The sequence below is a fragment of the Anopheles ziemanni genome, chromosome 2 (assembly GCF_943734765.1).
Source record: "Anopheles ziemanni chromosome 2, idAnoZiCoDA_A2_x.2, whole genome shotgun sequence".
Classification (NCBI taxonomy): domain Eukaryota; kingdom Metazoa; phylum Arthropoda; class Insecta; order Diptera; family Culicidae; genus Anopheles; species Anopheles ziemanni.
In genome coordinates this window covers 10,775,612-10,802,408 of record NC_080705.1, presented here as the reverse complement: position 1 = coordinate 10,802,408, position 26,797 = coordinate 10,775,612, and the positions used below count along the sequence as shown (strand labels likewise).

The 26,797-nt window shown below is 42.6% G+C and overlaps 4 protein-coding genes across 4 annotated transcripts in view; 3 read left to right on the top strand and 1 right to left on the bottom strand.

The window, feature by feature from the left end:
• Positions 1 to 347: 347 nt before the first annotated feature.
• LOC131281598 (ficolin-1-like) lies at positions 348 to 1,037 on the top strand. Its single transcript, XM_058310944.1, has one exon. It carries the CDS (start codon positions 348 to 350, stop codon positions 1,035 to 1,037), a length of 690 nt encoding a protein of 229 aa, XP_058166927.1.
• Positions 1,038 to 5,143: 4,106 nt separating this feature from the next.
• On the top strand, positions 5,144 to 12,891 carry LOC131282865 (uncharacterized). The gene is made up of 3 exons (XM_058312409.1): positions 5,144 to 5,363; positions 5,752 to 5,862; positions 10,301 to 12,891. Exons 1-3 carry the CDS (start codon positions 5,298 to 5,300, stop codon positions 11,399 to 11,401), a joined length of 1,278 nt encoding a protein of 425 aa, XP_058168392.1. The 5' UTR covers positions 5,144 to 5,297; the 3' UTR covers positions 11,402 to 12,891.
• Positions 12,892 to 15,215: 2,324 nt separating this feature from the next.
• LOC131281576 (ficolin-1-like) lies at positions 15,216 to 20,282 on the top strand. Its single transcript, XM_058310922.1, has 3 exons — positions 15,216 to 15,323; positions 15,414 to 15,422; positions 19,437 to 20,282. Exons 1-3 carry the CDS (start codon positions 15,216 to 15,218, stop codon positions 20,280 to 20,282), a joined length of 963 nt encoding a protein of 320 aa, XP_058166905.1.
• Positions 20,283 to 26,382: 6,100 nt separating this feature from the next.
• The window catches only part of LOC131281555 (uncharacterized), a 69,060-nt gene continuing 68,645 nt past the window's right edge, over positions 26,383 to 26,797 (bottom strand). Inside the window, exon 9 of the mRNA XM_058310900.1 lies at positions 26,383 to 26,783. Coding sequence (XP_058166883.1) covers positions 26,383 to 26,783 — 401 coding nt within the window. The remainder of the gene's footprint in view (positions 26,784 to 26,797) is intronic.

Genomic DNA, 26,797 nt, shown 5'->3' with positions numbered 1-26,797 from the left:
TTGTAGAGAAGCTAACCAAAAAAATCGAGATGATGGATAATAAATTTCAGTCAAAAATGATCACAATGGAAGACTCTTTGAAAAAGGTGAGGAAGCGTGCAATTGATGTTGTAAATTCAGTTATGAAGTTCAAGCTGGTGGTGTTTTTTTATTGATCTTTGCTTCTTTTGCAGAGTGTGAAGACAAGCGAAGAAGAAGTGAAGAATCAGTTGATTTCCAGGATAGACAATATGCAGCAGCAACTGTTGACTGAAAGAAAAACCATCCTGGAAAAGACCCAAACTGAGCTCAAGCAACTTGGAGAGAACAAAAAAACTCTTGATATCTTGGTACATTCAGTACGAAATATGAGTACACTGACGGAAAAAAGCAATAAGATACTCGAGGCTTACTTTTTATATGCTGGTTCTTCATGTCGTCATTTGGGTAAACTATCCCACCGACACATGATCCATGTAGCGGAAAATTCAGAACCATTTGAGGTACTTTGCGAACAAACTAAGTTCGGAGGTGGCTGGACCGTGATCCAGCATAGGTATGACGGTTCAGTCGATTTTTATAAGAACTGGAAGGAGTACCGCAACGGATTCGGGAATTTGGATGGCGAGTTCTGGCTCGGGCTAGAATACCTGCATCAAATTACCAAAAACCGACCCCATGAACTGCTGGTGGAAATGAAAGATTTCCATGGAAACTACGGATACGCTAAGTATGGAGAATTTGAGATAGGCAGGGAATCTGAGTTGTATGTGTTGAAGAAGTTAGGGACATACTCAGGGTCAGCAGGAGATTCAATGCAGAACCACAAGAATAAAAAGTTTAGCACATTCGATCGCGACAATGACGAATCGGATAAAGGGAATTGTGCTGATCGTTGGCACGGAGCCTGGTGGTACTATAAGTGCCACGTTTCCAATTTGAATGGACGTTATCAGAACACAACAGACGATGGTAGTGCGATGGTGTGGGCCTATTTAAAAAACGACAGGCGTGGTATGTCTTACTCGCGAATGATGATTCGCGACATCATTAATTAACACAAACATAAAACGATTACCTCACCAGTGATCAGCTGCATGTTCATCAGCTGCAGCAACTTTGTTCCTCCTCCCCCTCCTCTTCTACCAAATTAAAGTAATAACACAGAATTTGATACAAGCATTACTATGCACATCAATTGTTTATAAATAAAAACAGATCATTTTATAGGAAAATGTTTGTTTTCATTCAAGGATGGAAAAGAACAAAAAAGATCAAAACAAGGATGAAAGAAATTTAACCAAATAAAATGATTGGGGTAAATTGGAAAGACATTTTACATTGGAGGAATGGCTTTATTCCGTGACATTTTGTTTCTTAATAAACTAAAGTGGAAAAAGTACATGATAGCAAATATTGGTGTCAGCCCAATTTGTCACAACACATAACCCTTTCATGAAAACCCCGTAGACAAGAGCATTCGACGAATCAGAATGCAAAGTCGGGAATCACCGTCCGAGATAACATAATCAGTTCACGCTCTCGCCTTAGTTTGTGGTATAAGATGAGGTGTACCATAAAGTTATTGGTCACACAGGAAGAATGTGTGTTTGCCAACATATGTTCGCGATCAGTTGGCTCAGTGTTGGTGATAATAGTGCACGAGGCTCAGAACACATTAAACTCATTACCCTTTTTTGATTCATGTAAGTTAAGCCAACTTATTGGAACACATTTCCTTTTACTTTCAAACCAAAGTCTTCAACTTGTTGCAGTTCCCAGTGAACAAAGTTTATTACTCACCTCTCCCATTCTGAAAGCGATGAGTTCTTCCACTACAAATAACAATTCCACTTGACTGCCCGAATCGGGTTTACTTTGCTTTATGAGCTTTCGGACGTCCGTTCCCTTTCCTCCACCACCATGCGCAACGAGACTGAAATTGGTTCGAGCGATGCAAAACCGTAGCTATCGTTTCGAAAGGCGTATGCCGTAAGTCAAAAATCGGAAGAAAAGTCATAAGTTTTCTTTCTTGCATACTTTTGCCGCATTTGTCCCGGGCGTCGGACGTTGGCCGACGAGGAGAGGTGGAAGGCTGGGGTAAAAAATAACATCCCAACTCGTTAGGGGTATTTCTAGAGAATGGAAATGGTACAATTTTAATGAACAAAATTCCATCTGGCCATTCTACCTCTGTATTTTTCCCTCCACTACCGCTCCGGGAACGAGCAACAGGACCTTCGGCGAGGAAAAGGTATGAAAATCTCACCATGTGCAACAGTCACGGTAGCCGATTTGCGAAAGGCAGCTGGAGTTTTCCGGAATCCCCGACCGCAGTGCAGCCAAGCAAGCGCCGCCGGATTTGGCTTTGCGAGAAAAACGAGAACGAGGGGAAAAGTAAATAATGGAAATGGTTTGGTGATTTTCCCGAACAAAACGTCAACGGAAGCGAAACGGGTTCGGGCAGCCTCTCCGCGTTCGGTTGAAGTTGATCGGGAAAGGCTGAAGCTCGAAGGAAGGAACGTCTTGCACTCGAATGGCTCGGCCCCTCTTGCGTCGAATTTCCCGGCGAGTTTTTCCCCCCTGTTTCTGCTTGATCGGGCGCATTGGAAATGAAAGGGCAGTGTGTTGATGTTATTCGTTCGGACGCATTCGTATGGAATTTGTTTGTTCGAAAGGCAAATGTTTTGAGAGCGGGAAATCATAAGCCAAGCTTTTCCACTCGGTACACATTTCATTCGCTGTAAGGTACATTGTTTATCAAAGGTGAACGTTTCATTTCTTGTATAACAGAAGCAGAACGGTTTAATTTAAATCCGAAAGATCTTAAAATATTTTTTCTCAGTTTGTGAATCTATTTGACAGCTTTATTTATGTACTTCTCATGAATTCAATCATGAACATATTATCACAATCAACACTCGAAGGTTTTTCCTCCCTCCGTTCGAAAGCTGCACGGGGTCATTAAAATCCAATAATTGTTGCTGGTTGCTGGGAGGGGAAAGCTGTGGTTCGAAACAGTTTGCGCTTTCGGGCATTGAACAAAGCGTGTGTGTGTGTGTCCAACCACGTCAATCGATAATGTCCCGTCTGGAAGCTTCGAGAGGAACTTTGCGGTGCGGAGAGTCCTACAGAATTTTGTTCCACCATCGTTCCGCTATTTGCAGATCGTTGCGAGTGCTCCACACTATTAAAAGGATGCATGGAGGCACCCGGGACGCTGTAGGACGAAAGGCCACCCCCTGACAACTGATGGAAAATCAATCGAGAGTCCTCGTTTGCGTGGCGAACGAAAAGCAACTCGCAAGCCGGGGAAAAGAACCATAAATATCAACGCCACCCCGTTGTCGCGTGCTCCGGAACGGTCGTTCTCGCTCGGGGGTGACAGTTGGAATACGACGGCTGTTCAAGGTAACTGATAAATGGTTGTATGAGGATATTGATCGCCGTTGGAGGCAGGTATTGAAAAGCACTTGTGCGAAACCGTGCGCGAGTGCAGTGAATTTCCACATAATTGACATGTTTATCTTTGGGGGATTCCTTTGAGAGATTTTCTATCGTCTCACTTGAGCATGGTCGTGTCGTTAGCGTGTATGTAAATGTGCCAAACAATGCCGACGCCCTGAGGACGAGCATAAGAACGACGGTTGGAACGGGTGGGTGGTAAAGAACAGCTTCATTCCTTTCCAGGGCGAACCGCGACTCGTCGAGATGCCACCGGATCATGGCGATATTGTTTGCGCTTTCGTGCCACCGCGCCCCGGCCGATGAAGGTTAACAGCCTGGCAGAATGTCATGACTTTATTCGATAACGCTACTCCACTCGGGACGCTAGAGGGAGGCGGGGCATTTACCTACACCGAGGAAGAAGAACGAATGGCTTCACGATTCGATGAAAAACGAACATAATGTCACGTTATGGTGCGTTTATTTGGAACGCCATCGTTGATATTCCAGCGTGATCTTCCGGTTGATGATACATGCTTTAGAATCGTTACCAGCGTCAGATTGTACATTATCGCGGCGTTGTCGATGTGCTGCTGTCGTCCGCATTTTCCGGCACGAACTGAGCAATGGGAGCAATATTTGTCTTCCCTCGTGCGGTCGTTCGGAGCTTCAATACCCTCTAGCTTTTCTCGTGCAATCTGCTTAGGTTACAAGAAATATTCTTTGAAAGAAAACATCCCTATGTGCAACGCACGTTTTCACCATAGAATTTCCTTTTTCTTTTTGGGGCGGCAAAGAAAATTACACATCCGATCAACCGGAATTCCGTCGAGCGGGGATTTGGTGGCACGTGGGTTTACTTTTGAGATTGTGTTCAAATTGTCCCATCCCCCCCCCCCCCCCCCATATTCATGTGTATGTTTTATTTTTGATCGAGTGAGCGTCATTAATTTTGTATCCGATTTGCCGTGGTTCCGCGGAAAAAGGGCTGACTTTGCACCGGCATGCGTGCTCGTGTATGATGGATTGAATTTCTAATGAAAGACCGCTGCGTATTCTTTATTGAAATCATTTCCTCCCGGGAGCTGCAGTAGAAGAACGATTCTGCGAAGGACGGCTGTGAGAGTCGTACACAGTACAATTCGCAGAAGAGGAATTGTAGGAATTCGGCATTTATAATCCCGTGTGCGGCGTAAAAAAAAGTGGGACCATTTGGTGAAGCACAACCAGTTGCGCAAGTATGATAAAGAAAATGAAATAAAAAGAAACAAAACGACCCAATAAAATCAGAATAAAAGATGTCAACTCGAACCGGTCCCTTACTCTCTCTGTATATCTTCTATTTTATTAGGCAATTTAGGGCGAGTGGGCCACATCATCATTTCACCCGGCCCTAGACACTTGTAATTAATTTTCCCTTCATTTATCTATATTTCCTTGCAGCACCGGTTCGCATTTATCATATCTTTCCGTTGTTTTTGCCACTATGCGCCACCGGCTGCCGACGCCGGAACACGGGATGATTGATAGTGCGGCCTGGAAGATCATGACCAGCGGTTCCAGCGGCAACAGAGGCAGCAGCGCAGCAGCAACAACCGATGCGGACTTGAAATCGGAACGAACGTAGAGCAAAAAACCACTCGAGAGCGCGGCAAAAGCGGCAACAAGTGAAACCGGCACGACACCGGGGTTCGGGGAGCTTTTTGGGAGAGTGGTTTGGAGAAATTTGGCAGGCTAACGGTGACACCATTTCACGGCAGGGGCACTGGAAGTGGTGGGCCCCGGGGAGGCGCACGGAAGAGATCGCTTGCGCGACGCAAGCGAACCGCAAAAGAAATCAATCATCGACGGAGTGTCCCCTGAGGAGCAAGATGCCGGCGACTACCGTGAAGAGTAGTGAGGCGACTGACCAGCAAAACAACTGTGATAACGAGGAGGTAGGTACGCGGTTTAAAGTGAGTGGCAACGGGGGGCGAATCGGCGGTCCTTAATTAGTGTGGAATATTTGATTAGCCATAAGGATGGATGTATCGAGATAAGCCTGTGTTTAAAAATGGATGTATACTATCGACCACTTTCTACGGAAAGGATTAAACCCCGGGGCGCAACCGAAACGCGGGAAACCCATCTTCTAAGCCTATGAACTCGTTAGAACCACTTGACTGGGTTTTCCTGCTGCTCAAGTCACCTCAGCAGATAATCCAATTAGGCGTTTGTTTACTTGTTTCGTAGCAGAAGTCAAGCATTAGTAGCACAAAGCTACTTATCCTTTTCCAACTCTTCTAACTTTTACTTCGCTGTTCTACTTTATTTCCCTTTTCGCAGGAGGAACCAAAAGACATGAAAAATGCGCATCTCATTATCAACGAGCTTCGCACTCGGTGCCGGAATCAATCGGAGCAAATCATGGCCTGGAAGAAGGCCTACTCGCTGCAGGTACGGAGGAAAAACCCGGTGGCGGGAAGGTGACGCCGCGGACAGGAACTCCCTTCGGTTCCGGAAGGAGCGGAGTGTTAACGAGGGTTTCGTTTTGCGGCGAAAGGGATTCTATTTGCCGCCAGTACTTCATATCATTACGTTAGCCTGGATGCGCTCAATTTAACGCAGGAGGACCGAATTAATCCATCAACGCCATTATCATCATCCGGCATCGTTCCGGAGGTTATCGTTAATGGTCGCCTAAGGACCTCCGGCCCGTTTTCCAATCGGGTTGACACCTCCGGCAACGTTGTTTGGAGCCGCAAGATGGAGATACAAAAATCGCTCAAAGAAGATCCGAATGTGACACCATCTCTTCCCATGGTTTCCAGGTCGGAAAAACCCGCTTTCCACGATTCGCACTCTCCACACTCTTTGAGGCGGGGGGAAGTAAAAAAGTCAAAGGTTTTTCCTGCCCATGGTCGCATGTGTGTTTGTTGCGAATGGGCATGATAAATTATTCCCAACGACAACCGGCACCCGCTTTTCCACCGCCATCTAATACGATTACCTCCGACCGGGGTTCGAAGGTTGATTGGGAGGTGACACCTGCTGTTCCGGTGTCACTCTGTCCGTGAGCAAGCCGTGCGTGTTATACAATGGGTGTTTTTCCACATATACGAGAGGCGATAATCGTAGATCGGTTGCATAGTGGAAAGGTTTTTCTTTTTGCTCGTACCGTGTCTTCATTATATCTTCCGGTACTCCATTGTAGTACAGGTTTCTCTTGTATGGTCTTACAATTCTATTTTCAATCCTTTTCAAATCAGTTTAACCATTGTAAGGTAAATCTTTTATTCCAGTTTTCAAGTTGGTTTTTAAAGTTAAATTGTTGTAGAGAAAAACTTTTATGATCTCAGTTTTTTTTAAATTATTTTTGTATAAAATCGAAGACTGTGTCATAAAAAGATTTGAGGATTTAAAACCTTACTTTTTGGGTTTAAAAACATAAAAAGAAAGAACGTGAAAGGTGCGTTTCCTACACAAGAATATACTGTATTACAAAGCAAAGAAATCCATCTTACCTAAGTCAATTACGTCATAAAGTTTATTCAATGTTTGTTTTTTATTTGAATTCCCTCTTTTTTCGAAAAATATTACTATTGATCATTTTCTATCTTCAATATGATATTTCTATTGAATTGAACATATCTGTTAGGCAATGAGTAGTTTTTAATTTGAAAGTTAATTCAAAAACAGCGGAGGAATACATCACATCAAAAGAAAAAAAATTTTAAAGAGAAATATAATTCGTATCTTCGAGAACATCATCTTCGATTGTAGAAAAATGTTCGTCACGTTGGAATTTGTACAACTTATCAGAACGACGACGTACGGTGTAATAAAACTGCTCGCAGACTCCCACGAGCAATCAAATGGTTTGGAAACATAATGTTTTCTCCCGTGGGGGGCTTACGGTTTCCGAACGTATGTTACCAAGCAAAAACACACACCAGACACCCACCCACACACCGGCATAGCGTAATACAACATAACTAAATAAAATACTGAACAAATGCTTCCGAGCGAAAGGTAAATCCAATCAATTTTTCTAACCCCATCAGCAAATCTCTGACATCCCGACGCGGCTGATGGGTTATGATGTTGGTGGGTTTTTATTTTTCCTTAAACACAGTTTGAGTGCTCTCTTGTTTTTCACCTTGGAGCGTGTACCGGTGTTCTCACTCCTTTGGGAAAATCGCCCGGGACGTGGGAGGTGTGGGTGGTTTGGAAGGAATTGGTAACATTTCGAGGGTTTTGGTTTCGTTTTGTTTCTTCATGGAACTCAATATAAAATCCCACGCTGGGCGACCTTTTTCCCATTTCTCTCGCTTCTGCCGGAGCTAATCCTCGGCTGAGCGTAGCGTTAGGTTTTTTTCCCTCCCCTCCACCGCCAAGCCATCGAAAGCATATTTCTGACATGAAAATGCCACAACATTCGAACATGGAGCGAGCTGTGTTCTGCAACGGTCGTGTGTCGTTGGATGAGCTGGGGCTGAGGACGGTCGCGGATCGTGCGGTTGAATGGATGGGTTCTTGTGCGCCCAATTTCGCTAGTTTTAAACCGCTCGTAAGTATTCGGCAACAGGAGGATTACAGACCGTGCTCGAACCGCACCACGCAACCCGAGTCAAAGGATTGTGGTTTTTGGACCGTGAGGCGATGACGGCCGATTTTGGGGGGGCGAGCACGCGTGTAAGGGTTTTCGCTATTTGTTCACGCCCGGCACGTGGTTGATGTGGGAAAATTAAATTTTACACTTTGACACCCCACTGTCAGTCGACTTCATCGTCTCCCGTCGGGTCGCAGGTGATTAATAAAGCTCGGGAAAAAGGCACCGTCGACACGTTTGAGGGTTAAATAAAAGCACTATAAAGCTCGTCGACGTCTTACTTGCTCGCAACAGGTCAATCAGGCAAATGGTGACGAAAGTGTGGTGGTGGTGGTGGAAACTTTCTTCGTTTGTCGTTCTTGGACCTGAAGCATAAGAAGTAAACGATAAGACTCCACCGGGAAAAGGTTGGGGCTTGGAAGAAAAACTTTTGTTCGCCGATAATTTGGTTAACTCCTTGAACACTCACAAACCAACCTTGGGTTTGGAATGTTTCATGGTTCTGAGAAATGGTTCGACTATTAGCGAAAGCAAGACTTAGATTGGAACCGGCCGGCTGAGATGGAGGCTGTTTTTTTTCTTTTAGGTGAGGTTCACATCTCTTCCACCCCCTACCGGGGCCACCGTCGCTCACTTCCAGACGGGTTTGCCACCAACGACAACGCATCTGCCAAATTGTGCCTCATTAATTTTTTCCTCACCTCCGACGGTGCGCTGACTTTCGCCATAAATCAGTGCCGATCGGCTTTGGAAGTCACCTGGAAACTGTGTTTTTCCCAACCGACCCTACCCGGGCTCCCGGATCGCTTATCACAAGTCAAACACGTCTCGCCAAAGGTTCTGCCGATCGATCCACAAAGGCCGGGAGAACGATTTCATGACTAAAACAAACGGTTCGCCAAAACAGAAAGAGAAAAAAAACTACGGAAAACAGTAAACTGGACAGAACGAGTCACAAATTAGATTTTGGAATAAGCCAGGGTAAATACGGTGGCTGGGGGTTGCGCGAAGACTTGGGTTCTCTCTTGAGTAATTCGTTACAACCGGTTCGATACGACCGAGGTGGAAGGTTTTTGTTTAGCTTTTCCAAACGTCAAACGGAACAGAGTCACGCCGGCCAAACGTGCTGGGAAATGTGTTTTTCCTCGCTGTTCCGGGTTTGGAAAACGAGTTAACGAATGGTAATTTAGAAAACGTGGATTGATTGCCATCGGCTCGGGGGAACGCTCCGAGCCTCCGGGAAGCGGTTATAGCGGTTCTCATCTGTTCCGAACGAGGTCGATCTATCAAGCGTTAATCGAAGGTAAAATCGGGTTGTGTTTTTTTGTGTGTTTCGGTAGCCTTACCAAACCTTCGCACTGGCCGGTATTTTTGAGTCACTTATTTGTCATAGTTTTTTGTTTAAAATTGTTGTACAATTATAGCCATTTATCGCTAATTATGTTAATTAATGAAAGTTAGTAGAGTTTTTTGTGCGATAGAGATGTTTTTACAAGGTTTTTTTTCATTCATTACTTTCCCATTGTTTTTAAGGCATCCTTAAAAAAGGGGTCAGCTTAAACATTTCAAAGAAATACCCCTTCAAAAATGGTATTATCTCAACCTCTGTTCGTTATTCGACGCGGTTGCACTGGGAATCCCTCATCAAACGTGCTTATCGACAACGTTCTGAAAGGTATTACAAACCGATTGGATGAAGCTACTGAAAAGTTTACGCTTGAAGGAGGAGGAGGAAAAGGCATAAACATGGAACATGCTGCTCGTGACCCCGGACGAGTTTCCATTAGCCAGGAAAATCCCCGGTGTGCTTGGGGTAATCTATTTATTTCGTTACTTGCCCTCGCAAGTATGGAAGGAGCAAGAAAAAGAATGGCAAAACTCTATGGCTACTTTGGTCGACAGAAAAGTACAAGAATCGATCGTGCTTTTTCTAATGCGCCTCACGTGGCGTTTGGTGGAAATTGCAAAGCGCGGAGAAAGCGAACAAGCTGTACATACATTTTAAACGAGATGACTTATTTTGCAGAAGGTGCTTCATTAGAGGAAATGTAAAGAAAATTCCATGAACAAAGGTGGAAGTATATCGTGGGTACAATTTATTAGCTCTCTCTGGTTTACGAACCACGAAAGCTTTTCTCCTACGATCTATAATGAGGTTAACTGTGTTTTGTTAGTGGGGAATGCTACATAAAATAAAAGAAAGGATAGTTTAAGGTTCTTTGTGAGATTTCAAGTAACTCCTTTGACTAATGGATTTTATTCTCGGTTTTCTTCAACAAACAGCAAGAACAAACCCACCGAATGCAGAAGGAAAAGGCGGAGCAGCTGAACTATCTCACCAGTCAGCTGCTGCTGCTGGAGTCTCGTATCATGCGCAAGCAGAAGCAGGTTTCGAACGTCATCTACCAGCGCGAGCTGACGATCTACCGGCAGCAGAAGATCATCGAGGCGCTCACCAGCCGGCTGATCGACCACGGCATCATGGACGTGGGCATGGACGCGCCGATGCACAGCGGAGGCAACAGCAACGACCTGGACTCGCTCAACGACTCCGATTCGGCGGTGGTGCTCGAGGACGTCGATTCGGACTGCAACAGCTCGATCTACTTCGGTGGCGGCGGAAGCATCATCAGCGGCGGAGGCAGCCTCAAGTCCCGCTGCGGCTCGAACAAGATGTCGAACGACGTCACGATCGTGCGCTCGATCTCGGACGCGATCGAGACGAACCTGAAGTACAACAACACCCGGCGCTCGAACTGCTTCCTGCGCCGACCGGAGATCCTCGAGACCGTGTACAGCGTGGAGGAGGACCCGGAACCGCAGAACGCGGCCGCATCGCAGGCCTCGACGGGTGTGTCGCCCACGACGGCAACGTCGGCGTCGTCGGGGCCCGCTTCGCCGAAGCCGGATGCGGTCACCGAGAAGCGGGACAAGTTTAAGAACCGCACGGAAAAGTGCATCTCGACGGATCAGCCCGAGCAGCAGACGACGACAGCGCCGGTGATCATCACCAGCAGCAGCTGCGACGTCGACTCGGACCGGGACTGCGATACGCCGTCGGCGTTGGTCGGCGGCGGCTGCAAGGGCCAGGGAGCCGTCACCAACTTCAACCGCGTCATGTCGAACCACCGATCGGTCACGAAGCCGAAGGACGTCAAGTACAAGCGCATCAACAAGGCCAAATCGAAGAGTCTGGAGGAGCTGCGCGGCCGGCTGAAGCACTGGGTCGAGCGGGGTACCTGCAACGTGAACCTCACGCTCGAGGGCAGCGGTGGCGGGGGGCCGCACCATCTCAGTGGCCACCTGGCGGAGCACTGTGGCGCCGGAACGCTTCAGCAGGCGCAGGCGCAACAGCAGCCCAACTATGCCCAGAGCTACGCGTGACCGGAGCCGACGGCCCGCGTTCGGGGCAGCATTTAATAGGAGTGCGCGTGGTCGGTGGTTCCAGCGGAAGTGCCCCGCGACCGCCACCACCTTTCCCCGGTCCGATCCCGTGTGGTCGGCGTTTGTATAGTTCTGGTGGCGATCCTCTGGATCGTCTCGAGTTCCATCGTGGCCGCTATCTTTCGCTTCCTGAAGCCGACATTTCGTGGGCGGCCGCAGTAGCTGGCCTCTCGCCTCCCCTCCCCTTCCCTCCCAGCACAACGGTGACAAATGTATAAAATCAATTGGAACGATCCAATGCTCTGTGCTCCCGTACGGCTGGAACGCTATTTATTGTGCTTGCTTAATTAGAGTTTAAGGGATCTCGAACGTCACTCGAAAGCGGCCGTTGTAATGTATTCGAAATGAATTTTCTGACTGAGTCAGGTCGTACCTAAGAAAACACTAGAGCAGAAACAAAAAAACAGATAGAAGCGACAGACGATGCTGTCCAAAAATCGCGCGACGCGGGACGGTCGAATCAAAACAACTGAACAATGATGTAACGAAGGAATTGCGCCATCGACTAGCGATGTCGGCAGAGGAGCGAGTACCATCCCGTCGGCAAATCATTGATTGATTGCTCGCCCGGATGCGCACGAGTTATCACTACAACTGTTCTTAGTATTAAGACGCGTGTCGATACGCAACAATTGGCTGCTTCAAGCCCTCTTGAAGTAAGCAAGTAGCTGATGTTAGATGGTAGACACTTTTTGTACACCATTCGAATCGAAAGTGGCTCAATAAGCTAGGCAGTGGAGGTGGAGTTGGAATTGAATTCACGTGTGGAAAAGAAAACTCTCTTGTGTATAGTAGTAGCAGCCTCTCCTAGTAGCACCTACTTAGAACTACTCGATGCGTTTAGTGATGTGGTAGTTGTTAGTGATCTTCCCTCCCAAAGTAAAACTAGAGAGTGTATGTTATACCTATCCTAGGGTATGATCGAGAAAAAGAATTACATCAGAACATTATATACTTGATATCGAGAAAGAGAGAGAGAGGGAGAGAGATGATAGAAAATATTTAACAATGAAATCTTTGCACCAATCTCAGGTTGCAAAACGAATGTTCCTTTCCCGAAAGGAGTCGAGTTTCCGATCTCCTTTTTACATTCCCCGAACACTCATCGTGTGCATCATCCTATCGTATCCATCGTTCACTCATCGTGCACAGGTTTCCTCCCTTGAACGTTTGAGCTTTTCTCACCCGAAAGACTTTTTCCGCTGGTTTCACTAGAACTGTAGCTCCGTTTTTAACTGCACCCTTTTACAAACAACTCTCTAGAGCTGGCAGATTCAGTTCACCACTCTATACTTCCCTTTCTTTCCCTTCAGGGACTTACCCTTCAGCGTAGCTCGTAAGGCTTGTACATAAAACCAATCGAATTATGAAAAAAAAACATCGATTGCAAAGTAAAAATCAAAGTCCGCGATCCTCAGCAGCGAGGAAAAGATTATGAACAATTAATTGTAAGTGAGACCGGCCTGCGCACCGTGTACCGCACGTTCCCGGTGCCCCCCTCGGATCGTTGCGTCCGGAGTGAGCACTTTTAACGTGCGGGATCACGAGGGCAACAGCCAGCAGGGTGGAGTTAGCGATACGAAGAGAAGTTAAAAGATTAGAAACGGGGCAAATTAGGAGTCGCTTACCGCGAAGGGCGGGATTTTTGGAAGAAGCCAGGAGCTTCGAGCGTAAAAGAAACGTATACCAGGCGGTATTTAGAGTAATGGATAGGTATAAGTGCAGTAAGTAATTCAAGTAAGTCAAGCTTATCTTCTGTGGAGACACCAGGCAAAGAATACAAACAAGAACTCACCATTTTAAGCTAGCAAAACTCCGCAAGCAGCAAAACAAAACGCGTAATGCTGGAACATAATTCGCATAATTTCTGTAATTATTGCTTGAAATATAAAAAGTGCGATTCACAATTTTCAACACTAAAATCTACGTGATGTTGTGCGGTTGAATGTTTTATTTCTGATGCTTTCGAAAGAAATATGGTGGAATGATTCGATTTACGCACAGCTCAAAGATAGAATCAATTTTTCGACTACAATTAAATAAATATTTTACAAGTTCAACTGTTTTGCTTGTTGAGCAACAACCAATTCACCCCGCACCAACACATAATTTAACTTCGACTTATAAAACTGTTTTTGCAAAAAGTTGTTTCCCCTCACTTTGCAGTTGGTGTTACCGATATTTTAAACTTTTATGGCATCATTATCGTAACGAGAACGCGAATCGTCGAGAACGACGCATCAACCGAATACTGGTAAGAAGGGTGTTGAGTGTCACAGGAAGTGTTGTCACTACTGCGAAACTTTTCCTACGATGGCGCCGGCAGTCACTCGTCATTGTTCGTTTGTCAATTGTGTCCCGGGCAATAGAGCTGCCCTTTGAGAAAGTTTCCGTTGGTAAGTAACTTTGCTTGTTGCTACCTGATGTAGTGCTATTTTTACATGTAGTTTTGTAGCCGTGCAGGATGATTTCGACTATTAAAATTTTTAATGAAAATGCATTCTTTTAACAGTTTGAATGGATGTATGAGACAGATTTCTCTTCTTATTTTGAAAGATAATTTTTCAACCCGTAGGATGAACAAATCAACCTGTTTTTACAAAGCTAAATTTAAATTACCGGCGAGAATTGGTTGCAAATTTTAGTTTAAAAAAAAGTTTACACACTTTTCTTCGTTAAATAACACATGTTTTAATTGACTTTGGCTGGCTACCGAGAAAATGAAGTACGAAATTCTCTTTTGCAAATAAACTTACTCAAATGCAAAATGCTAATAAATTGAGAACATCTTAGTTTACTCACACATCGAATTGCAACCTTTCGCCATTATCATCTGGTTGTTTGGTTGCACTATGGCCGGGTTTTTTGCTTCTTGTTTTTGCGAAATTAAAAATAGCGATAGCATGCGATCTTGTAAAAAAACAAACACGTGCGTTTGTTGAGTCGGAAAGAGAAGCCGCGAATAGCCATACGAGATAACGTCCAACATTGCCTATTCTTTTTCTTGACTCAGATTGTGATATGAACTCACGAGCATGCTCCACAGGGTGGTGCAATACAAGCGACGCAATGTTGGAGCCTGCAGAAAATTGCATTTAAATTGTGTAAAGATTCGTAAATTGGAGAGACCAAAATTTGTTTTTGAAGAGTGGAGTAATTTAATGCGAATGATAGCAATTTTAGCTTTATGCTAAAAAACAAGCCATTTAAAGCAATAGAGATCATCAATTTATGATTTTGAAATCCACAAATTGAAGAGAATATGACTAATCACAAGGCAGAAATATATTTCTGACAAAATGAGGTTCCGAATATTTTTAGCCTGTGTTGGTGGTTACCGACTAACCGTTATCGCTTAGAACACATGTTCAATAAACGTTCTTTGTTCTTTCTTGCTTCTCTGAACCAAACGAATCCTCACGATCCTCAGTCGTTTACCATCTGTCGTTGGGACTGTGTGTTTTAGTGCAATAAGCCAATTTGAAAGACATGAATAATAGTAGTTATATGTTGGTGCTGTGCTTTGGTGTAGTTTTATCAGCCAGGCTGGCAATGGCAATAGGTGGTTTTGAGATCGAGCTTTTGATAACAAAGCTGGACGTCTTGCAAGACAAATTGCAAGACAAATTGCAAGAGATGGAGCACACTATGAAGACAGCTATGGAGAGTTCGATGAAGGTGAATCTAAATTCCCAGCACAACTTAAGTGAAAACACGATGATAAAGAAAGAAAAATATCGATTCTTTGTAGGAAATGGAGCATCGTCTACAGGAGAGGTTAACCAAGCACGAAAATAATATCAACGAAAAGATCGAGACGATCGAGGCCAGAATGCATGCAATGGAAGAATCTTTTATCAAGGTAAGAAAGTGTGCAGTAGGCGTTGGTGTTACAATCTTGAAAATCATACCAGTTCAATTTTGTAAAATTCTTAATTTGGCTCGTTTGCAGAGTGTGAAGGTAAGCGAAGAAGAAGTGAAGAATCAGTTGATTTCCAGGATAGACAATACGCAGCTACAACTGACGACTGAAACAAAAATCATCCAGGAAAAGATTAAAACTGAGCTGAAGCATTTTGGACAGAACAAAAAAACTCTTGACATGTTGACACATTCGGTACGAAATATGAGTACTCTGACGGAAATAAGCAATAAGATACTCGAGGCTTCCTTTTTATATGCTGGTTCTTCATGTCGTCATGTGAGTAAACCCTCCCACAGACGCATGATCCATGTAGAGGAAAATTCAGAACCATTTGAGGTACTTTGCGAACAAACTAAGTTTGGAGGTGGCTGGATTGTGATCCAGTATAGGTTCAACGGTTCAGTCGATTTTTATAGGAACTGGACGGAGTACCGCAACGGATTCGGGAATTTGGTTGGCGAGTTCTGGCTCGGGCTAGAATACCTGCATCAAATTACCAAAAACCGACCCCATGAACTGCTGGTGGAGATGAAAGATTTCCATGGAAACTACGGATACGCCAAGTATGGCGAGTTTGAGATAGGGAACGAATCAGAGTTGTATGCGTTGAAGAAGTTAGGGACATACTCAGGGACAGCAGGAGATTCGATGCGAGTCCACAAGTATGAAAAATTTACCACATTCGATCGAGATAATGACAGATTGACAGATTGGATCTCAGTAAAATTAATATAAAATACCGTATAATATTGCATAAAAAAATTCCTACAACAAAAGACACAAAATAGTTCAAATTCAATGTGCAAAAACGATCGGACGACATGCAGAAATAACATTTTTCTATTTAATAGTTCATTTAACCAACTGTATTAGTAATGTGTATGTCCTCCTATGTTCTTAATAACTTCCGCCAAGAGTTTTGGCATGGATGCGACCAAGTTGTTAGTTGTTTCTGGACGTAGACAGTTCCATACAGCTTCGATCTCCTGCATCAATTGTTTTCTGTTGGGGATTTGTTTGTTTTGCAGTTCTCGTCCAATTTTATCCCATAGATGCTCGATTGGGTTTAAATCTTGGCTTTGGGGAGGGTGATTCAGCACAGTGATGTTTTTTTGGGCTAAATACTCCGTCACATGCTTCGGCTTATGCTTAGGGTCATTGTCGTGCATAAACACAAAGTGGCTGCCCAACCGAATTTCCTGGTAGATTTAGAGATATTACGTTCCACAATATCTTTGTAGTCTTCTTTGAACATAATCGCTTCAATGAACTCCAAGGTGGCCACTCCAGCATAGAACATACCACCCCATACCATAACTGATCCGCCGCCATGCTTAACAGTTCCACGCATATTCTTTTTTTCTAGAGAGCTACCGTCAGTTATCCAAACTGTAACACGTCCATCTGAAGCTCTCACGTTGAACTTACTTTCATCAGTTCATAGTACTTTTTTCCAGAATGACATTGGTTTGTTTACGTGCTCCTTGGCGTAGGCCAAACGCTTCATTATGTTCTGCTCACTTATGAATAGTTTTCCCCGAGGTGTACGACTCTTGATTCCTATTTCATTCAAGTCTCTGCTGATGGTGAACCGGCTTAGAGGTTTTCCGAAGATGGATTCCAGATCGGCAGCCAACTTTTCGCCACTAATGACGGATCTTTTTTAACAGAATGTGCCGAATACCGCTTGTTTTGTTGTGAAAGAACCGGTGGACGCCCACATCTGGGGCGATTTTCGATCCCACCAGTGGTTTTTTGGCGGGAAATGATGTTCGATACCATTGACTTTGAAATATCAAGATATTCAGCAATTTTACGAATAGTTTCACCGCGTTTGTGAAGTGAAATAACATTACTTCGTTGAATGACCGATGTTTTCTTCCTTTCGGCCATTGTGAGCTTTCAACTATTGTCAAAAATAAGGACTAATGTTTTGTAGTAGTATTAGTGACATTAAAATTCATTTATGCATCAATTCATACACTGAAACTAGTTTAATCATTATTATCGTTTGTTTGTGTGATGGTTTCAATGGGTGTCCGGTGACTTATGCACAGCGGTTTTCAAAGCTTCGTTGAAAAAAATTTTTTAGCAAAATATTACACATTATAAAAAATTGATTAATGATGAACATTAATGTATCGAAGGAAAACGAATATTTAAAAAATATAAATTGGAGGGAAACAATTATAAAACAAGTTTAACGAGCGAATCAACGAAGCTATCAGATGTGTCCGATCAATTTTGCACCACAGTGTATCTAAGAAAATTGGTCCCCTTCATGGCTAAGGTAAATAAAACACGCAACCCAGGAGTACTTTTATTTGAATAGCGAAGGTAAGTAATGTTCAACATAATCAGCTCACGGACTGGACGCTGTTTGTGACATAAAATCAAGTATATTCAACAGCGTGATCCATTGAAAGTTGTGTTTTTGAGATGTTTCAACTAACGAAAAAAGATTTCTATTAAATTCTTTGATGCTTTGTTTGAAAATCTAATAAATAACGCAAAGAATGAAACATTCGACAAGCTGAACCGACTGCTGGTGTTATGATTCCCGTTTATGAAACAATAATATTATGTTGAAACAAAAACATTACAAGTGAAATCATAATCACTTATGAGTCACCCAGTGAGAACATGTTTTTGTCAAAATAGAGTGTATTTTGGTTCGCGTAATCGCGTTTGGTTCAGTGTTGGTGATAATATTTGAACCATAGCTAAGAACATGAGTTCATCATTCGTTTCCTGTAAATTCGGCTGCAGTCGTATTTCATCACTCAATTCGATTGTGTGTGCAAGTATAACAAGAGCCATGAATATTTGCGGTTACCTCGTGGGTTTGTGTTTAGGTGTTGTTTTGTTAGCTCGAGCTACCACGGCTATAAATAGTATTGAGTTATATAAACTAGTGAGCAAACTAGATAGTTTCGAGGACAAACTGCAAGGTGTAGAGCAAAATTTGATTGCAACCATGGAGAGTTCGCTGAAGGTAGTTGACTTACATCGTCAAAATAACTTTATTGAAGATGACTGACAATTAAGTCTTTTTGCAGAAAATGGAACAACGTCTGCAGGAAAACATGCTCATGCACTTCGAGACAAGAATGCAGGCAATGGAGGATTCTTGGAAAAAGGTAAGTTGACACGAAATAACAGTGGATGAAACAATCTTTCGAAAACAAGCTGCTCAACTATGGAATACTGTTCGAATGCTGCGATATTGATGTTTTCTTCTTTGTAGAGTGTGAAGGCAAACAAAAACAATATAGCGAACCTTACTGTGTTCAAAAAGTGAGGTGAAATTGGTGCTCAAACTGTGCGCAGGTATTGGCGGATTGTTATTTTGTTTATTGTTGATAGTTGTGTTTTTGACTTCTCCGGCAAGTTTCATGTCAAAATATTCATCCGGATAGCAGATACGAAATATGCTTACAACCCTAAAACAATCGATCAATCGAGTAAATACCGTGCCAGGAAAGAGCCAGGACCAACAAAATTTAAAGTAGAAGAGTTTACGTGTAGAAGCTTATAAAATAAATCGCATCTGCTATCCGGAAGAATATTTTGACATTAAACTTGCCGGAGAAGTCAAAAACACAACTATCGACAGTTACAAAATAACAATCCGCCAATCATTTTGACGCACACAAGATGGAACAAATTCAGCAACAACAGTATGCTCAAGGCAAAACATTCCAGAAAATGTCGTACCGTAAGCTCATAAAGTTAGGAGAGAATATGGATAATAAGGTATAGTATAGTAAGTATAGGTACATACTCAGGGACAGCAGGAGATTCAATGATGAAAAAACAACTCTTTTAAATTCATTCAAGCCCTGTTTGAAAATCTAGTTTATGAAATAAAGAACGCAAAGAATGAAACATTCGACAAGCTGAAGCGACTGCTGGTGTTATGGTTCCAGTTTATGAAACAAATTTCAAATTGTTTAACTGAATATTGTTCGGTACAAACAATAATATTATGCTGAAAAAACATTTTTGTTTGTTTCGATTGTATTACATTTATGTTTGTTTCATTTGCAGAGTATGGAAGCATCGAACGAGAATACCCGAACCAAATTGGAGGCGTTGAAGAATCATGTGATACCCAAGATGGAGCATATCCAAGAAACGTCGGATTCTGAGCTTAAGAAAATAGGTGAATACAAGAATACTCTCGACATGCTTATCGATACGGTACAAAATATTAGTATGCAAGCAAAATTTAACACTAGGTTATTTAAGTTTTTGTATCCAGTAAGTTCATGTCGGCAAGCTCTCAGTGTATCGGATACTTACATGATCAAAATTGAGGTAAACACCGAACCATTCGAGGTCTTTTGTGAGCAAAATAAGTTCGATGGCGGCTGGATTGTTATTCAGCATAGGTATGACGGTTCGGTAGACTTTTATACGAATTGGACGGAGTACCGAAATGGATTCGGAAGTTTGGATGGGGAATTCTGGCTTGGGCTAGAATACGTGCATCAAATTACCAAAAACCGAGCGCATGAACTGCTGGTGGAAATGAAAGATTTTCATGGAAACTACGGATACGCTAAGTATGGAGAGTTTGAGATAGGGAACGAATCGGAGTTGTATGTGTTGAAGAAGTTAGGGACATACTCAGGGACAGCAGGAGATTCGATGAAGAACCACAAGGATCAAAAGTTTACTACTTTCGATCGCGACAATGACGAAGCGGATAAAGGGAATTGTGCTAAGGCATATCACGGAGCCTGGTGGTACTATAACTGCTACCGTTCCAATTTGAACGCGCGTTATATGAACGCAACAAATGATCTTACTACGATGTCGTGGAAATATTTCAAAAACGACAGGCGTGGTTTGTCTTACACGCGAATGATGATCCGTGATATCGTCGATTAACACAAACATAAAGCGATTACCTCACCAGTGAAGATGTTCATAGTATCTTTGTTTCCTCTCTCTCTTCACTTCTACCAAATTAAAGTAATAACAGAACATTTGATATAAGCATTACTATGCACAGCAATTGCTTTTGAATAAAACCAGATCGTTTTATTGTAAAATGTTCGTTGTCATTCAAGGAGGAAAAAGAACCATAAAGAAAGAAACAAAGGTGAAATAGATGCAACCAAATAAAATGGTTGGAGTTATCTTATGAGGTTGGTATCTTATGAACGAAACTACTCCAATTGTGCTTTTGGAATGAAAAATATATTGTTGTGATTCCGTTTCCCTCTGCTATAGTTCTTTTACGGTGTAAGAACAATCTATTCTTTTAAGCATCGCTGGTAAACACAAACACATTAATAGGAACTAGTAGTACATTAAAACTTAAATGATGTCAATCTTACGTTCACCCTCCTTCGAAGGGTCCGTCACATATTTTACTCGTGGAAAAAACTATATAACTGATTGTTCATCCTGCGTTAAATGGAACAAGAGGAACACAAAATCAACATCGATAGAGAAGCATCGAAACCAAAAAATTTTGTTTCGACTTTTTTTATGTATTGAAATTCATGTTTAGCTTTCGTCCTTCCCTCGTTCTGTTTCGGTTGATGAAAATATAGTGATATTCATTACAAGACACTTTAATGTACACTGTTTCATCCGATGAGTGTGTACTTTGGCGTGATTTAGTAGAATTGATGGTAGAAAGCGGATGTTAGAAAACGACTCCGATTTGTGGCTTGTGTTTCATTCACATTTTGGTGCCGGTGAAATACGGTATGCTGATTGGGAAGCTGAAGGTGAATAGATGGTTCCAATGGTCTAGGTTTTATGTAAAAGATAATCGGATGCTGAGAATATTTTAACAATCAACCTAATTAAGCACAATCAGAAGCTTTGTTTACAAAATATAACGTTTATGAAATGTAATAGCAATCGAAAGTAGTTGATATTGGCGATTTAAATAATATACCATGAAGAATCGTCGATTTTGTTCTACCATACTTTTATAAGTGAATTAATTGGTTGAATAATTGATTTCTTTCAAATAACTTATAAAGCTGGCGGATAAAATGATTAGCTAATAATAAAAATTAAAGAAGGTTTCAAGCCATTTGTTGCCTGTAGGGTTTAAAAATAGTAGCAACTAGAGAAAAACTAATGCTTATGAAAACCCATATTACCGATGTGCAATTTTTAACAAGTATTATATTTTGTCCGGTTTCCTTATTCATTAGGTAATAGTAAAATACAATATATCTTAATATATAATGGTTTGTTGCTGGGTTTATTTGCTCTTCTTCTATTTATACTCGCGATTTTCAACATGCCTCGGGCCTCCTTTCCTCTCTGGCTAGCAATCCTTTCGACTGTGAGTTTTCCATTGCTGGCGATTTCATTTTATTTTCTTTGCTTCCTTCTGCATCATCCCACATGTTGCACTTTTAGCTGGCGTAGTTTATCTAGCTTAGAATACAACGGACCGTGAAGCATCGATTTCCGGTCCGGAATGTCCTGTTTACTGAGGGCCAAAGGGGGGGGGGGGGGGGGGGGGGGAGATTCGTGGGACGTTATGTACGAGTCTATTATGTTGAATGCAGAGTTGGTTGACTTTTAATATTTGTTGCCTTCATTCGCTTAGTTATGGAGAATTTCGTTTAAAGTTTTCAAGATTTATTGCTAAATGTGTAACGAGTTACCGTTGATGCGTTTCCGCGTCATCTCATATCCTCCTCGTCTTACCACAAATGCCAACAGTTGAATGTATTTTTATGTCTTTTAGAAAATATTAAATAAGCTTTCGACTTTCACTTTCACGTGCCTTTGCTTAAAGCAACTCTTCTTCCTAGCCTGACGAATAATTTTAGTTATTGGATTCTCAACTATCGCAATGACCTTACTCTGAAAAACAATGCAACAAAGTTTTATGAACCCTGAAATGGACTGACGAGGACAAACGACTTGAGAATGTGAATTTGTTTCAAAAAGTTTCGTTTTTCATGTAGAGCAGTCTCCTACCGGAATGCTAAACTTGTTTAGTTCATAGATTTACAAAATATTTCGGCTTACAGTTGTGATGTGTAACGAAAAACGGAAGCATATCGAGATTCTTTGTTTCGTGTAAGCATCGATTAAAGCTAGGCGATGGAATTGAATATTCTGAACAAACACACGAAAAACACGTGGGTTTTTCGATCTCTCGTTAAGGTTGTTACTGATGTGTTGTTTACATGTTCGTTATTCTAAAGCATGGCATGGGTAACTAAATTCAATAGTTTCATTTGATATATAGCTGTTGTGCTCGATACGATGCAATCAAGGTAAAATGAGAGGAATGTTTGATAATTTACATTAAAGAAAAATGTACATTTTATCACGAAAAGGATATTGTTCGCGTCGTACATCGTTTTTATTCATTCGGCATGAACGGATGTATTTTGTATGCATCTTTACTTATTGTCTAACTCGAGTTAATGTTTTTTTGATTAGTTTTCCATTTTGAACTGAATATGTTTAGTTTTCCGTTTTCATGTTTTGTCTTAGTTTTGTGTGATTAATGCCTTATTTATTTTGTTTGATTCCTTTCCTTCCGTGGTAAAACTAAAAGAAAATGCTTTCCCTCACAGGCTCGTAACCGCGTGACTGGTATCACAGCCGATGTAACGAATGTTTGAGGAAAGCTTTGGCTAGCTGTTGTGTTATCTTAAGCTGATTTCGCGCGCCCCGGTTTTTCTTCATCGTTAAGAAACAATGCTTCACACGTAGTAACATTTGGTTGGTTAGGTTTCGCGTCTACTCGAACCACTTTTCTTGTGTTAGCTGCTGCAACTTGCACCTTTTTTCCCTTTTCTGGTGTTTCTTCCCTTCCTATCCGAATAATAATGCTTCTTACACACGGTTGTTGTGCGCGAGCTGGTTGAGGCTGCTCCCATCTGGTACTGCGTTCGTTGCAAAAGCGGAGTGTTTCATTTTCGATCTCGTCTACACCGATGCTTTCAGCGGACACGGTGATAAGAGGGGCCCAAACCGGGACCTCACATTCCAGTGTTGCAACGTACATTCATGTTGAGCTTGAGGGGGGTTACACCGCGAGAACTTCCCATGACTCGCGCTGAAATGTCCCACCACTGCACCGAAACAAGCCAAACCGGTGCGTCCTTCGCCCGCGAGGATAAGGAAGGGAAAATAAAAACAAAAACAAGAAGGGGATGAAAGTGGCCGGGGACTAGCTTAGGTCGCCGTGAAGGATGTGTTGTTGGAATAGCGCATATAAAAGCTGTGAATCGTGGAATGGGTTAGTTTGTGGTATTTGAATGCTGTTGTTCCGGCGTTCGAGCCTGATGGCGCAATTTCTGCAACCTTTCGTTCGCCCATTGCCATCGAAACGGGCTGCAAAAACAGGGAGGATGGGTTCACCCTTCGTGTCAATCAAAAAGAATTTCAATGCCTTTCGGAGGTGCGGTTCGTTTGCTGGGAGGTGCCAGGGTTGGGTGTCATAAAGTTGTTGGTGGTCACGTTCCTTTCATTTCAAAGATGTTAAGAAAGGATGACATAAAGAGAGAGTGAGAAATTAAAATATAAAACATTCTATCCCATAGTTTATTTATAATTATTTCCCGTTCCGTAAAGTATCAGACAGTTTTTCTTATTTGTTTGCTTCCTTCATTCTTCAGTTTTCAGTAAAATTGTATTTTGTTTTGTTTTTGTCTTTCATCATCTTTGTTGTTATTTTTATGCCAAGCAGTATGTTTTGAGTATAATAAAAACAAGACTTACGCTTGGATGTAAATTGGTTCGTTGGCTTAGGGCTGCGCAATTTTTCTTGGTTTAAAAAAACCTTAAAAATAAGTATCATTGCAAGCAAAAGCAATAACAAAAGTTTCATTGTTGAAGGTGTTAAAAAACTATTTTTGAATCGCCAAATATTGTTCATCCTTCCTTTCCTTTATGTCGTTTCTCTGTTTCTGTCCCGGAATAAGCTCACAACTGCCTGCACTTACTCACTAGAACACACGTAGAAAGATATAAAATTGGTTTTATTTATGTCTGCTGCGCGTTTTCCTTTTACTTGCTATGCTCTTGCACATTCTGCACTATTTTCTTTATAACTATGTAAGATGAGAAAAAACGGTTTCCAATTACTAGCCACTAGCGGATGGGGAGGGGGCATTCACTAGAACCCTTCCGAGCAGCAACATCAGAAAGTTAGAGATAGAGTAACAGAGAGAGAGAGAGAGAGAGAGAGAGAGGTCGAGAGTATGAGTTCAGTCAATATCATTACGGGGTTCGTTTTGCTGCGACGAGCTTTAAAGCCATTCGAACGAGAAAAATGGAGCGAGATGGGAAAATGGAACGTAAAGTTTCCACGCGGCAAGATTCCCAAGCGACAGGCGGAAAAAGGGTAGAGGAATGATTTTTGGTTGGTTTTTTATTAAGTTAATGTTAAGAAGACATCGTTACCGACCGAACAGTGGCTTGTTTGCCACGATACTAACGACACCGGAGGGCCGTTTTGTTATTCGTTTCATTACTTGTTATTTTTTGCTAGTGTTTGTTTGGTTTATATGTTTCTAAGCTACAGAATTCGGTTTATCCTACTTCCGCTAGGTATAAAAAACTGGTTTCTCTCTTTTTTGGCGTTTAGTGTCGATTTTATTGAGGGGTTTCTTGCTTTCTTTCGCTATTCTTTTTTAACTTTTTTTTTAAACTTCCACCTACCTTTGACTAGCTACAATACAGCCACACACTACACACGTAACGCGGTTTTCTGTTTGCTCATCGTTCGGTTTGTCACTTTGTTTTTCGTTATTATCCTTTGTTCTTTATAATATAGTCCTTTTTTTTAACATGTAGCTCTAATCGTGCGTCCATTGGTTTTAGAAAATATGAAATCAAAAAACCTGAAAACAAACTACCACTGTAACATTCGTATTCGGCAACAAACGAATGTCACTTATCGGTAACGAAATTGGCTATCTATTGGCAAAACTCGTCCCGAACCGCTTGGCACTGGCCGATGGCCTTCGATTTCAATGGCGGGCGAGTTCGTTGTGCCTGCGTACTAAGGATATGTGTTCGAATGTACTAAAAGTTTCCAAAGGTACTGGGAGTGTTTGCAAACTAATACACACTAGGTTTTGTCCCCCCGAGTTGAGGTACAATAGCGATAGATGATAGATAGCAACGATACTAAATAATCTAACATGGCTACACCTTTCGTACACCGAAGATAATGGAACAATGTGTACAAAACGTGTTGGTACAGAATTCGATAACTAATTCGAATGTAGGATACGAATTCGGTTTTGCACACACGATGAATATGGTTTTAAAGAGTCTTACAATAGACATGTTTGTAAGGTCCAATCGATAAATCAAACTATTGTTTATACTTATCAAGTATTGAACTAGGTTAGATAACCCTGACTTCAGACATTAGATCAGGATCTTATCAGGTTAGGTTAAAAATAGGCAAAAAGGAGACCTGAAGAATGCTGTATCCTACCTCTCAAGGTTGCTCGACATAACTGTTTCAAAATGTGGAGGAATTTTCCAAAAGTTACTCATTAACCCACATCTGCGAGAACAATATGTCGAACACAATTTTATGAGAGATATATGAGACTTTAAAAACTTTAAACATGAAAGTATCTTTGACTGTTGATGGAATTGACACGAGGCTCTATAAGGAAATCAGCCTGCATGATGAGGAGAGAAGATCCAGTAGGAGACCTGAAGGCATCGCTCTCCTTAGTTTAGAATTTATGCCTTGAGAAGAAGGCTTCGGGACAACTTGTGTAAAGTAAGATGACCAATGTAGCTTACAAAGTCTTCTCAAGCGGTTCTCCAACTAAAAATGAATATAGAGAAGCTTCTAGAGTTAAGAACTTTGTTTGAAAAGACGCTACCAAAGGCCTACAACGTAGGTTCTCTAAGCAACCGATCTGTCTCCTCTTGTGGCCCTTGACCGTCGGGAGCCGCTGTCTATGTTGACCCTACTGTACTTACCTGTCATCCGAGTGTGCAAAACGGAGGAAAAAGGGAATGTTTAAAGTTTGCTAGTGAGATCGTCGCCCAGATCGGAGGCCCCCACGTCGATGGTGATGACGCGATCGTCGCTGTTCTCCGACACCGGGAACTGGACGCGATCGGAGTCGCCGTAGTTGGGCATGATGATGCACACGAACGACCGGCCACTGACGGCGTCGCGCGGGTGCAGCGTCACCGGCAGGAAGCGGTCGGTGGAGCCCTCGACAAAGGTGGCCAACCGCTGCGACACCTCCGGGTAGTGCTTCCGCAGGTGCACCCCCCGCTGCCGCAGCACCGCCTGTATGTTCCGCGACACCTGCTCGCGCGCCTTCGGCGTCGTCTGGGCGAGAATGTTGAAGGCCAGCACCAGCACGTCGCCCACCGTGTCCTTGCGCCGGCCCTCGCTAACCCCCCCTCCACCTCCGGTGGGGCCC

Coding starts and splice junctions, on each gene's coding strand:
- LOC131281598 (XM_058310944.1), top strand. CDS start 348: ATGAGTACACTGACGGAAAAAAGCAATAAGATACTCGAGGCTTACTTT.
- LOC131282865 (XM_058312409.1), top strand. CDS start 5,298: ATGCCGGCGACTACCGTGAAGAGTAGTGAGGCGACTGACCAGCAAAAC. Junction 5,364..5,751: donor ACAACTGTGATAACGAGGAG/GTAGGTACGCGG, acceptor CCCTTTTCGCAG/GAGGAACCAAAAGACATGAA. Junction 5,863..10,300: donor AGAAGGCCTACTCGCTGCAG/GTACGGAGGAAA, acceptor TTCAACAAACAG/CAAGAACAAACCCACCGAAT.
- LOC131281576 (XM_058310922.1), top strand. CDS start 15,216: ATGGAGCATCGTCTACAGGAGAGGTTAACCAAGCACGAAAATAATATC.